Raw genomic sequence first — 13,931 nt, 5'->3', positions numbered from 1 at the left:
ATTTTATATATACAGTCAAACCAAAATTTATTCAGACACCTTGAACATTTCATTCATTAATACAGTTTATTCACTATAGCTAAAATATGACAAGATCTCAGAGTTAAACTGTGTCAGAAACTTAAGCAAAACATGGTCAGGTCAAAGTGTCTGAATAATTTTACGTTCCGAATTTTTATAGTAGTAGTCCAGTAAATTTTATTTCAGCCTTATTTCAATTAATGATAATTATTTTTAATAGCCATGTTACAATCCACAATATAGTAACAGTTTTGACCTCTCTGTGATATCTATTTTTATGATATCTATGTCAACATGCACATTTGCTAAAGTGATGCCTAGATAGTTATCTATATTCCATATTATATATACATATATTCTATATTACTAGTTAACATTTTCCATTTACCTAGGTGACATCAGCAAAACAGGAAAGTCTGTTGAGAGGAAAAGCAAATTATGACTTTTTTTATTTATATTACAAAGACAATATATTTCTTTGAAATAACATGCATGTACAGATTAATCAATCACAACAAGATGAAGAACATGCATAAAAAAATGAAAAAGGCCCATTTTGTTTCAAATTGACTTAAAAAAGGAACATTTATAATGTATACTGCTTTAAATGTTCTCTTCCTGTATTCTGGTTCTTTGTGTACTGTAGTTCCATGTCATTGTCACATTTGTGTGTATCTCTGTCCTGTGTCTTAATTTAGTCTCTAGACAGTCTGGGTGCTGCTGAAGAGGCTCGCTCTAAACGACACTCTACCTCGGAGCTGGGCAGCATCAGCTACAGTGACGTGAGGAGGGAAGGCTGGCTCCACTTCAAACAGATCCACACAGAGAAGGGCAAGGTAAGAGAAAGTGCGAATGCGAATTAGGGTTAGTTTATAATCCACGAGAGCTGTTATTAGTGGTTTAGATGAAGATGTGGGCTGGCAACCAAAAGGTTTTAGGCTCAAACTTGACATGCTATAAGTTGCTTTGAATAAAAGCGACTGCTAAATGACTAATTAGTTACCTGTATGATCTGATGGATGAGATTTGTCTTTTCTCTCTCTCTCTTGCAGAAGGTGGGTAGTGCCATCTGGCCTTGGAGGCGGGTGTTCTCCGTGCTTCGGTCCCACTCCCTGTTTCTCTACAAAGACAAGCGAGAGGCAGTTCTCAAAGGGGCGGTGCTGGGAGGCGGGGCCGAAGATGAACAGCCAATCAGCATCCGGGGCTGCCTTGTGGACATAGCCTACAGTGAAACGAAGCGCAAGCACGCGCTGAGGTTGACCACGCAGGACTTCTGTGAATACCTGCTACAGGCGGAGGACAGAGAGGATATGCTGGAGTGGATCAAAGTCATCAGAGAGAACAGCAAGACTGACAATGAGGTGAGAGTGCGAAAATGATGGTACATAGAGGTCTTCAACAGAATGAAACGGCAAGATTAAATTTGTTTCTGTGTTTGTCCAGATGAATGATGCTAGTTTTTGAGGTTGCTATTGCCAGTATAGGAACCAATACATGTTGATATGGTGTTTTTGTTTGAGATCTACTTCCGCACTTACTGCTCACTGTCAGCAGGCTTTGCTTTCACTGCCAGGTGTGCTAATAAATGTGTTCATGTTTTGTTTTGTTTTGTTTTGTTTTGTTTTGTTTTGTTTTGTTTTTTTGTTTTGTTTTAACATGTTTTGTTTTGTTTTGTTTTAACATGTTTTGTTTTGTTTTGTTTTGTCAGTATGGGGAGCACATATTCACTAACTATAACTTTTGCTTCAATAAACTCCTAGTTTACTGCTTATTAATAGTTGGTAAGGAAGTTTTTGTAGCATTTAAGTTTATGTATTGGGTAAGATTAAGAGATTTAGAATAATTAATATGTGCATTATAAGTACTAATAAACACCCAATATCCTAGTAAAATACAAGCTAATAAGCAACTAGTTAAAAGTGAGAATTGAACCCTAAAATAATGTATCTATTTTATTTTATTTTGTAACACTTCAGTATGGGGAACACATTCACTAACTACAACTTTTGCCTCAATAAACTCCTAGTTTACTGCTTATTAATAGTTATTAAGGTAGTTTTAGTAGCATTTAAGTTTATGTATTGGGTAGGGATGTAGAATAAGGTCATGCAGAATAAGGCATTAATATCTTTATAAGTACTAATAAACAGTCAGTATCCTAATAATATGCAAGCTAATAGGCAACTAGGCAAATGAGAATTGAACCCTAAAATAAAGTGTTTATTTAATTTTGAATCATGAAGTTTTTCCAATTTTGTTATGTTTTATTTTACTGAATGAAAAAAGCTATTTTGTTATAGCTGTCATTACCAATAACACTGTTTGGTGGTTGATTTCCCCGAAGAGTGAAAACTCTGTGGTTTGCACAGTCCAACATGGCAACATTGGCTCAACCAATGGTGTGAGTTTGGAATTAGACAATTATTTATTTTTTCAGTAAAACTTAAATGTTCCTTTTTAATGTTGTCTGTAGGAATTGGGTTTCTCCCGACAGGCTCTCATAAGTAAGAAACTTAATGACTACAGGAAACAAAGGTAAGATTGGAGACCATTGTGACATTTTTAACACATTTTTACATTTTACTATTCCAAATTCGAAATGATCCTCTTCCTCTTGACTCCCTCCTGTAGTCCAACAGGCAATAAACCAGACTCCTCACCCAGAGTGCATCGAATGACGTTTCTGCTCAGTAAGCAAGACAACAGCGCACCTCCACGTTCCCCAAAACACGAGGCCAAAGAGGAGAGCAGCCCCCCAAAATCTCCTTGGGGCATAAATATAATGAAGAAAGCTAAGAAGGCAGGTCCTAAAGCCTTTGGTGTCCGTCTAGAGGACTGCCAGCCTGCTACCAACAACAAGGTGTGTGCTTTTTGCAGTGTGCTGAATGTGTTTCTTAGGCTTACACATGTTTCAATGTGTATGTGTTTTTGTCTGTGAAGTTCATTCCCCAGATTGTGGAGATTTGCTGTGGGCTGGTGGAGGAAATGGGTCTGGAGTACACGGGGATCTACAGAGTGCCGGGAAACAATGCCGTAGTGTCCAGTCTGCAGGAGCAGCTCAACAAAGGAGTAGACATCAACATCGCTGAGGAGGTGAGTTGTTTAAACACACATAATCTCGGTCAGAGACACTTTCATTGTTAAACTGCAACTGGCTCTTTGAGACTGAGGCAACATGATGGTTATTATTCACTTCCCATGTTGAACTGGATACTTCCTCACACTGAGAATGTCAGCAACAACTACTTTCACTTTTTCCTCCTGTACAGAGATGGCAGGACCTGAATGTGGTCAGCAGCCTGCTGAAGTCCTTCTTCCGTAAACTCCCAGAACCCCTCTTTACTGATGGTGAGATTATGAGCATGCTAACTGTGGTTTTAGTGCTATTTTATGTGCCTAAAACAATAAAATTACTGGTAACCTTTTGAAATATATATTTTAAAAGTATATTAAATGTCATGTAGTGACATTTTCTTTCTCCTTCTATTTCTCTTTCTCTCTGTACCAATGAAGACAAATACAATGACTTTATTGAGGCCAATCGGATGGAGAATGCCAGTGATAGGCTAAGGACAATGAAGAAACTGGTATGAACGTGTTTTCAGTATTTTAGTTTAAAACACATTCTGAAGTTTAAACTACAATTTATTCGTGTGATGTCAAAGCTGAATTTTCAGCATCATTACTCCAGTCTTCAGTGTCACATGATCCTTCAGAAATCATTCTAATATGATGATTTGATACTTAAGAAACAGATATTTTAATAACTGCTTACTATTTTAACAATATTTATATGTACACTACCAGTCAAAAGTTTGGAAACATTACTATTTTTAATGTTTTTGAACAAAGTCTCTTATGCTCATTAAGGCTGCATTTATTTCATAATAAATACAGAAAAAACAAAAATATTGTGAAATATTATTACAATTTAAAATTATGGTACGTTTTCAGGATTCTTTGATGAATAAAAAGTAAAAAAAATCAGCATTTATTTAAAATACAATATATACTACCGTTCAAAAGTTTTTTAAAGAAATTAATACTTTTATTCAGCACAGATGTGTTAAATTGATAAAAAGTGATAGTAAAGATTTATATTGTTAGAAAAGATTTATATTTCGAATAAATGCTGTTCTTTTTAACCTATTCATCAATGAATCCTGAAAAAAGTATCACAGGTTCCAAAAAAATATTAAGCAACACAACTGTTTTTATCATTGATAAGTATCAAATCATCATATTAGAATGATTTCTGAAGGATCATGTGACACTGAAGACTGGAGTAATGATGCTGAAAATTCAGCTTTGATCACAGGAATAAATTACATTTTAAAGTAAATTAAAATAGAAAACTATATTTTTGTGATTTTCTTTTAATTTATTTTTTTATTTTTTTATGAAAAGTTCAAAAGACCTGCTTTTATTTGAAGTTGAAATGTTTTGTAACATTATAAATGTCTTTACAGTCAATTTTGATCATTTTATTGTGCGTCCTTGCATCCTAATGTCCTTGCTGAATAAAAGTGTGTGTGTGTGTGTGTGTGTGTATATATATATATATATATATATATATATATATATATATATATATATATATATATATATATATATATATATTCATTTTTCTTTTGCCCTTTTCCATATCTCTTTCTATCTACCTGCAGATCCGTGATCTACCAGATTATTACTTCCACACTCTAAAATTTCTAATTGGACACCTAAAGACTGTGGCAGACCACTCTGAGAAGAACAAGGTGAGCAATACTTGATTTTCTGTTATTCAGATATTTCAGTATTTTAAATTACAGGTGGGTTTTTTTTTACCGTAAATTACAATGCATAATTGAACACTACAGTTTGTTTTTTCTTCATATATTAATTTGAATTTAAGCTGTGAATTTGAGAGTTATAAAAAAAAAAAAAATCAGGTTCAGACTGGTCTTAAAATTTTTCATTTTCTCATCTCATGGTGCTTCAGAATGCTTCAGTTGTTGATTTCAGCTGCATACAGTAGCATGCTTGTTTATGGTAGTTGAGTCTTACGGTGCACTTGTGCAGATGGAGCCGCGTAATTTGGCGCTGGTGTTTGGCCCCACTCTTGTCCGGACCTCAGAGGACAACATGACAGACATGGTCACCCACATGCCTGACCGCTACAAAATTGTGGAGACACTCATTCAGCACGTGAGGGACACCGCTGACAAAACATACCTTTTGAGTTTACAGCCTCCATTTTAATTATGATTTTAAACAATGATTGTCTTGCTCTCTTTGCAGTATGTCTGGTTTTTCATTGAAGAACACGAAAAGGATGAAAAGGTTTGTTTTCTTCATATTTAATTTTATTGAGATTCATAAAAAAAAAAATATGTCTTTTAACTTAATATTTGAATGTCGCCCCACAGACACCAGTGGACACAGAGGATGTTCAGCCCGCTCCAAACATAGATCACCTCCTCTCTAACATTGGCCGGACAGGCCTGATGGGGGAGGCGTCAGGTGAGAGAGCTTAACCAGTTACATTAAACTAGTCTCCTGACTAACTGCCATTGGCTAGCAGTCATATTCCACCTCAGATGACTAACACTAGATACATAATTTCATCTGCATGTGAATGGACAGGTCTGACTGTTGGACATGTGATAGTAGTAGACAGCAGGTCAAACATGTTTCGGTTTTCCTGCCTGTTGAATGCTCTACACTTCTGAGTTTTGGTTTCTTTTTTTAAAATAATCTTTTTCATTATATTCACTTTCTGCTGTCTTTCTCTGTACATTTCTGCATTCCTTTCTTAGCTGAGCCTGTGGAACAGCCACTGCGGTAGGATGGGTTTCCCCTGCCACGCTCTCACTTTTTTGTGTGTGTGTGTGTGTGTGTGTGTGTGTGTGTGTTTAGGAGTGTGTATTTAATGCCTATACGCACAAGTGGGAGTGTTAGTGTTTGTATCAAGTGATGAAGATGCTTATGGGCCCCGTTTATACCTGGTATTAACATATGTGTTACTATGAAATCCTCAACTCAGCTCTAAACAGGATTCCAATTTTTTCTTTTTTTACAAAAGCTATTTTATTCTCATCCAAACCAACCACATTCAAACAGAATAGCTTGGCAGGGATATATCTAATATTTTGTCATTTTTGAGCATGATTACATAGGTATAGGCTAAAAATAGCAACTCAGTGTGCTATTTAAATTGTTTTTAAAATGATTTTTGGACATTTCTATTCAAATGTTGTAGGTTATATTTCAGAAAATCTTCAGAAATCATTCTAATATGATAATTTGCTGCTCAAAAAACATTATTACTGTCATCAATGCTGAAAACAGTCATGCTGCTTTATATATATATATATATATATATATATATATATATATATATTTGTTTTTTAGAAAACCATGATGCATGCTTTTCAGGATTTACTGATAAATAGAAAGTTTAAAAATATTTTGATCTTTACTGTCACTTTAATCATTTGCTCAACTTAATATGTCATTTATTTAAAAAAAGACTTTTGAATGGTAGTAAGATGTATCACAATAGTAACGATCATGAGTGCAAAATCGAAATAATATCGAAGAGCTAAGGCTTCACAGTTGTGACATTTGAATACAAAGTGACACCCATGCCAGGTAAACGGGGCCTGTGTGTTGTGGCAAATTGTGTTTGGTTTGTCCTTCTCCCCCTCTGACAATCACAGTTTCTACCCTTGCCTCTCCCATAGCTTCTTTCATGGGTTGATGTCATCAGTATGTGCCGTGATGTCATCAGTGTGCGCTTTATCTTTACCGCTGCATATATGGGCCCCTTCACTTCTTCTTCTATGACCCTGTTCACATTGGAACATTAACTGACAATCAACAGCTGGTCGTTTATTACACAGATGTTGTTTATAGTGTATCTTGTGTGAACACTGTCTCACAATCACTGTTTATGGGGGTGATGCTTAATGATTGACACAGAGGCTGCTATAGGTCTTGTTTGTTTGTTAATTCATTAAAGGGTTAGTTCACTCAAAAATGAAAATTCTGTCATCATTTACTCATCCTCATGTTGTTTCAAACCTGTATGAGTTTCTTTCTTCTGCTGAACACAAAAGATTTTGAAGAATGTCAGTAACCAAACAGTTGATGCACCCCATAGTATTGTTTTCCAGCTGTTTGCTTACCCATATTCTTCAAAATATCTTCTTTTGTGTTTAGCAGACGAAATGTATACAGGTTTAAAAACAACTTGAGGGTGAGTAAATGATGATAGATTTTTCATTTTTGGGTGAACCATTAAGTTAACCTACTGACAATCACAAAAGTTTGATCCTCCTCTGTGCCTCTCATTAAAACAGCATTTAACACAGTACCAAAATGTTAATTTTCACTAACTTCCTCTTATAATCTCTCTCCCTATCTCTCTCTGTTTTTAACTGACCAGACTCAACCAACAGTGATTCTGCAAAATCAAAGGTCAGTATTGACCAAAGGCTATTTAATATGTTTGTTCTCTTTTAAATGTTGAAGAGTATAGTGTAGGTGATTGAATGCTAGAATTTAGTGATACATTTCTGTAAAAGCAGTTTTGTGACTTTTAATAATCATATTTTTTTAATAATAAATTTTGCTATCTTGTTTTAATATCTTGATATAATTCAGTATGAATATTTTTGCTTTTGTATTTATTCATTTTTAAAGTAAATATGAATGATTTTATTAGTTTTTTTCAATACATATTTAATAATAAATAAATATTTATGTAATATTTATTAATTAAAATGTATTTTTAGATTTTAATTGTATAATATTTGATACTTAGGGGTCGTGGGGATCAAAACGTGACTTTACTGCCAAGGATATCCTGACGTTATCGATTATGTCGGCTGTGACCCGCAAACGGCGGAAGCGGCACAACGGCCGTTTCTTCGGCAGCAGCACAGATGATGATTCTGAGCATGAACCCGTTAAATCCTGCGTCTCTGAAAAAGACGACTTGCAAGAGATGGGGCAGGTGGCATCCTTCTGCGCCCCACGAGCGGAGGGAGAAGAAGATGAAGAAGAGGAGGAGGAAGATGAGGAAGAGGAGGAGGAGGGTGAGAGACAAAAGGCCCAAGAACAGAAAGAGGAAGTAGTTCCCAGCATTTCCTTAACAGCGGAAGCGCCACCAGCGGTTCTGCTGAGCGAGGACGAGGAGCAAAGGTCTGAAGTGAAAGGTCGCAGCTGGCGAGGAGATGATGCGCGGTCTATTGTGTCAGGCTACTCTACTCTGTCCACTCTGGGGCGGAGCTTAGCCTCAGAGGGGCGGGGCGACGATGCAGACGATGAGCACAGTGAACTGGTGAGCGAAACTGATAACGAAAGCGGATTCGCCTCGCGCTCCCTCACCCAAGAGAGGCCGGAAAAACCAACCCGTTCCAGCCAAAGCTCACAAGCCTCACCCGATCCGACCGCGCCGCGCAGTTTCCTCTATGCGCACTGCAAATCACAGACGCCCTCTGCTTCCTCCCTCGCTCCTCCTCCTCCTTCCCTCCACATCACTACCAACCCTGAAGACCAAGCGCACGACAGCGCAGCACGTTCGTCTACTCCCTCATCTTCCTCTTACTCATCATCCGCCTCCCAGCGACTCCACAGCCGCCACTCTTTTAACTCCCACCGCCTTATACAGTGCGACACCCTGGCAAGGCGTCGGCTAAAGTCAGACAAAGCCAAAGCGCCCTCGGTGGACCTTTCAGAAGTTTCCAGCTCCTCCGCCACGGAGGGCGATCGCCGGTCAGGTGCGAATCAAATCCCTAATTCCTCTCCATCTCCTTCTCCAAAAGCCAAATCCTCCAAAGAGGTTAGCGTGAGAAAAGAGTATACGCCAACATCCATAGCCTGTCCCGGAATTAAGAGCTGCGCGTTGTCCTCTGGACAGGGTTCCCTGGCGGATCAAGTACGGGCTCGCCTGATGGGCTCAGCGGACGACCTGCGCAGCGTCGGCATGAGGAAGCAGCTCTCGCCGGAGACGCGCAGGAAGAGACGTGCGTGGAGGAGGCACACCGTGGTGGTCTCCCCTACAGATTGTTCAGACAAAAAAACACCGGCGCTACCCCCCAAACCGCTAGATTCACCCTCCCCTGTTGAAAAGCCGGACGTTAGAGAGTCCCAACCAGAGTGCCCAGAGACTGAAGCCCCTACTGCACGTCGGGCCCTGCCTACCTCGCGCTTTCGTGATTTCTTGTAGCAGTGATGGTGTGTACAGGCTAGTGAACCAAGAGAGTTGGATTTGGGTTGTGCTGTAGCTGTGTGTCCACATTATGTTCGATATGAGTTCACACTGACAGCGATTATATCGTTGTAGAATACTTTTGGTCGGTAGACGTTCACTGCAGTGTCAAACTGTGCCAGGTGGAAAATCATGTGTCATTGTGCACCATTCAGAATTGAGCACCAGTTCAGTTTTTGAATTTGCATTGGATTTAATTGAGGTAGCAAACAGGATGCCGAATTGAAATTTGGAATTACAATGAACTGAAATTCAAACAATAAGGGCATTTTCAGACCTGTTTGCTTTGTTCAGAAACAGGGATTTACAATGCTACGATGTTGCATTTTCTCCTCAGTTCGCTTTCACAAGGAAAAATTGTATGCAATTTAATATTTTTATGTTGATGCAAGTCACATTTGCACCTGTTTCGGAGAAGAGCAATGATGTTTTAAAATGAAGAGGTGCTCTTAGCTGTGATAAGAAGTAGACACTGCTGATTTTTATGCAACACATTTTCTATTTCATATTATGATACAATTTAGGATTGTTGGTCTGTTGGGTCAGATTGCTTTCTCACCACAAGCAAACCGCTTTAAAGTTTGTTTTGAATCAGAGACCACCTCTTTCAGGCGATCCTGGACTGGTTATTTTGGTCCAGCTCCGACTGCGTTAGCAGTGTTTATATATGCATAAACGAACCGAAAGTAGGAAGAAAAAATTGCGCCAGGTTCCGAAACAAACGCTCCAAATGAGCCAGGTGTGAAAACGCCCTAATTGCCATTTGTAACAAGAAACGGAAGAGTTATCAAGACAAACTTCTGCCTCATTTGAAATGTGCTTATTTTTATATGAATTTATCAAATGAAGTTTCATTTTATGGACCAAGGAGGAAAAACACTTCATTTCCCGGACTGTCATTAACCTGTTTTTTGAATAAAAATTTCTTTGAATTGTAACTTCCTTACCTTTAGCCTGGTCTGTACTCCCATTGTCGCTGCCTAAAGTTGCTGTTTATTTGCATAAACAAGAACTCTTCTTTACGCAAATGGGCGATAAATGTCACCGTCGCTGGCGCTGCCTGGAATCGCTCTTAATGAAGATGACTCCAGTCACTTTTTCATTGCAAATCGCTGTCGGTGTGAACAGCCTTTTAGGTCGCCATGTGAGTATAAAATACAAACTCAGACTGTTTAAAGCCCTCGGTCCAATCTAATTTATGTCACTCTTATTTAGACCAACTTCACCTGCATCGCAAAAGAGGCTTCTCAGTGTTGCCAAAGTTTTTTCATCAATATCTTCCTTTCACATTTTCTTCTTCCTTTTCTTGGCCAGTCACATGACAACATTCTGCTCTTTAAATTATTGCCAAGACCCTCACGACTCAGTGCTTTTGTGTTTTCAAGTCCCAGACGAACCAATTCTCCGAATGTGCCGGTACAGTATTGGTTAAACAGTGTTAGCAAAACAGAAACAGTGTTGATAGTGACAGATTTACTAGTTTTAACACATGCCTTTGAGCTCCGCGCATAATTCTACCAGTAACCCGCTACATTAAGTTCAATAAGAGGCAGTGTGGTGTGTTCACCTTCCCACATATTCATTTACATTGAGTAACGGCTCATTGGTGAAATCTCTTCAAATGAGTGTGTATGTGTGTCTGAAATTGCCTGTGTAAACCGTATGTGGTCAAGTATGTGTGTGTCAAACGTTTTTGTAACATTTGTACAAAGCCTTGCTTAAGTTAACCTTGTAAATACACATATATTATATTGTCATTTCTTTTTTTTTCTCTTTATTTTAGTTTTTATATGGTTTACAAAAGTGCACTTAGGTGCACAGTCATTTCTTTCAAGATGTTACTTGAAATGTTTTCCTTAATATTTTTTGTTTGTTTGTTTTATACACAGTATATATTATACATATATTTTGTATGAATATAATAAGTACTTTTATTTGGAAATCTTGGGGTGTACCTGTTTTAACTCCACTAGACTGTTTTCCCTGTTAATGGCCTTTCTCTGTGACTTACAAATACTATGCAGAAATCTATTCACCTCAATGAAAAGAACAGAGATCTAACCTGCAAAGAGTGTCTGTCACAAGCTATAATAAATTCTTATTGCAGAGCTTATTTCATTTGGGTTTTGTCCTTTGTCTTGTGCTGAAGTCATATACACCACATGAGTTTCTGCATGACAGTAGTTCACATTATCTTTTTTCACATGTGATTATTCTTTTCACATCTACTAATCAGTATAAGAGGTCTGAGAAAGAAGACATATGCAACGCACATCATGCACAGTAGCCATTTCAGATGTCTTTGGCCTTGGTTGTGTGTGTGTGTGTGTTCTGCCATATGTGGTTTATGAGGACACAAATGTGTATAATGACATGGGTATTACAATGTAAACATGGTTTATGAAGGCTCTTCCTATGTCCTTGTAAACCATATAGCTTAGTTCACCCAAAAATGAAAGTTCTGTCATTTATTACTCATCCTCGTGTCGTTCCACATCCATAAGACCATCCAACGTAACTATCACACTAAGGTTCAGAAAGGTAGGAAAGACATCATTAAAGTACTCCATGTGACTCCAGTGGTTTAAACTCAGTTTTATGAAGTGACTTGAGTGCTTTGTTTGCACAAAAAAACACTTAAATATAAATCTAAATAATATTAATTATTAAATCACAAAAATATTGATCTGAAACACGTTCACGAGAGCATCACGACGCATGTAAACACACCTTGGATAATATTGTTTTGTAAATAAAGTTTTTTATTATTATAAAAAAAGGTAGGTTTAGGAATAGGGGTAGTGTAGGGGGACAGAATATACAGTTTGTACAGTATAAAAACCATTACGTCTATGGAGAGTCCCCGTAAACCACATATACCAACGTGTGAGTGTGTGAGTGTGTGTGTGTGTGTGTGTGTGTGTGTGTGTGTGTGTGTGTGTGTGTACAGTATTATAGAGGGACCTGTAAAACCTGTATACGTCATTGTGTTCAATGAAACTGTTTAACAGGTTTAAACGTGTTTAGAGTCTTTTACAGTCTTCAATATAAAAGAAGTCAAAACTTTATCAATCCAATCACTTCTATAGTTTTTAGGGCATCTATTCTATTATGTATCATTAATGAATATTTTAACCTATACGAAGAGATATTGTTTAAACAATATATTCTCCGATTCTGTCTTCCATTAACATAATGACACCTTCCTCACGTTAAGTAGGCTACAGTGGACACAATTCATTTTGTCGCATCAAACTATAATACATGTATGTGATCAGTGTGTGTATACTATTTATGTTGCGTTAATGTATTTCCTTACCAAAGAAAAAAAAAGTTGCCGATTTCATAATAGCATATCTGTTATTATCACCAAATAGATGAATGAAGGCTGTTTATTTCATATAATTGTCATGACAGCAGAAGGTAAGGATTGATGTGCGAAGCTGTGAATTAATTGTGAAAGTCCGACATTTTCTTAACCAAGTCACTATCCCGTAGGATTGCATTTTAATTTCATTCTCATATATTTTTATCTTGTTTTTATTTGATATTTTAATTTATTTTATTTTACGTAATTTCATTAGAATGACAGCAGATGGCAGCATTTACAGTGTTTGAGCGGACAGAAATCTCAGGCTGCACAGACATTTGAGTCTGAATAAACACAAGAGGACGAGTCCAAGAAGAAAGTCTTTGTGAAGTTCATGGTCTGAATTCAGACAGCCTCATTTTTTATTTTTGTTTGCAACAGTACTCTCCAAAGACGATTGTTTACTGCTACATACATTAAAATAGGCTAAAAATAAAAGTAAAACCAATTACACAGTCTAGCTCTCTATTCATATAGTTTGCCTTGAAGCAGAGGCTGTGACGCTACAGTAAGTGTGTCACACAGTGTGAGTGAGTGACTCGTGTTCATCAGCGAAATATTTATCGCTCCTCGCCGGACTCGAGTTACGCGCTGCGCTTTTAGAAGCGTCAAGTGTTTTAGGACACGCGTCACAGCAGCAGCGTTGATTTCACATGCATTGACCCACAGATTTAAGCGCTTACTTCAGAACTATTTTGTCTACTGATTATTCACATTTACCTCCCGGTTCAAGACGGTTGTAAGGAGTACTGCCTGGAACCGGCGGAATATATTCAACATGTTGGGGAGAAAGAAGAAACCAGAGACCGTTCAGACTGAAACTAAAGAGTTCGAGTCGAAAACCCACGATCCGCTTCGGAGGCTTGGTGAGATGATCACACATTAAGGGCAAAAGTGCCTAATATACTCTGAATGTTACTTTAAGTAGGCTATGCACGTCTTCTTTAACCTTAACAGGCAGTAAACCAATCTCAGCAACTAACTTAGTTTAAACTCTAGCAGTTCGTATTGTGAAAGATGTCAAACTAGCAAATTCACCCATTCCACACTAAATCAATAAAGACCTTTACGCTTTGACATCTGTTCATTTTGCGTGACATGAATGTGAATGCTCGACATTTGCTGTGTTTTATTAACCATTTATTGTCTTTGGGACTTTTTGTACCCTGTTTTGGGGAAAGAATACGCTATAAATACACACACACACATATTTTTTTTTTTCATTGAGATCTGGATTTGTGATATATACAATAATAATTAAACAACAGTTAGTTCTGGTCTTCT

General features: G+C 37.5%; 2 protein-coding genes and 1 long non-coding RNA gene across 13 annotated transcripts in view; 2 read left to right on the top strand and 1 right to left on the bottom strand.

The window, feature by feature from the left end:
• The window catches only part of arhgap23a (Rho GTPase activating protein 23a), an 80,455-nt gene extending 69,065 nt beyond the window's left edge, over positions 1 to 11,390 (top strand). For all 11 annotated transcript variants that reach the window (XM_048197012.1, XM_048196993.1, XM_048197002.1 and 8 more), the window contains 13 exons: positions 720 to 857; positions 1,074 to 1,382; positions 2,495 to 2,556; positions 2,653 to 2,881; positions 2,962 to 3,114; positions 3,291 to 3,369; positions 3,535 to 3,608; positions 4,689 to 4,778; positions 5,083 to 5,208; positions 5,302 to 5,343; positions 5,430 to 5,523; positions 7,451 to 7,482; positions 7,829 to 11,390. In XM_048197012.1, the coding sequence (XP_048052969.1) occupies positions 720 to 857; positions 1,074 to 1,382; positions 2,495 to 2,556; positions 2,653 to 2,881; positions 2,962 to 3,114; positions 3,291 to 3,369; positions 3,535 to 3,608; positions 4,689 to 4,778; positions 5,083 to 5,208; positions 5,302 to 5,343; positions 5,430 to 5,523; positions 7,451 to 7,482; positions 7,829 to 9,235 (2,835 nt within the window). In that variant the 3' untranslated portion in view covers positions 9,236 to 11,390. The remainder of the gene's footprint in view (positions 1 to 719; positions 858 to 1,073; positions 1,383 to 2,494; positions 2,557 to 2,652; positions 2,882 to 2,961; positions 3,115 to 3,290; positions 3,370 to 3,534; positions 3,609 to 4,688; positions 4,779 to 5,082; positions 5,209 to 5,301; positions 5,344 to 5,429; positions 5,524 to 7,450; positions 7,483 to 7,828) is intronic.
• LOC125272434 lies at positions 686 to 10,360 on the bottom strand. Its single transcript, XR_007185835.1, has 3 exons — positions 10,225 to 10,360; positions 1,025 to 1,141; positions 686 to 826 (listed from the first exon to the last, which is right to left on the bottom strand). It is a non-coding gene; the product is annotated as an uncharacterized LOC125272434 (long non-coding RNA).
• Positions 11,391 to 13,064: 1,674 nt separating the features above from the next.
• Positions 13,065 to 13,931, top strand: part of plcd3a (phospholipase C, delta 3a) — a 34,099-nt gene continuing 33,232 nt past the window's right edge. Inside the window, exon 1 of the mRNA XM_048197059.1 lies at positions 13,065 to 13,513. Coding sequence (XP_048053016.1) covers positions 13,426 to 13,513 — 88 coding nt within the window. The 5' untranslated portion in view covers positions 13,065 to 13,425. The remainder of the gene's footprint in view (positions 13,514 to 13,931) is intronic.

This window comes from Megalobrama amblycephala, linkage group LG1 (genome assembly GCF_018812025.1).
Source record: "Megalobrama amblycephala isolate DHTTF-2021 linkage group LG1, ASM1881202v1, whole genome shotgun sequence".
NCBI lineage: Eukaryota > Metazoa > Chordata > Actinopteri > Cypriniformes > Xenocyprididae > Megalobrama > Megalobrama amblycephala.
The sequence above is the reverse complement of the archived record's forward strand: the minus strand, read 5'-3'. Positions and strand labels throughout refer to the sequence as shown.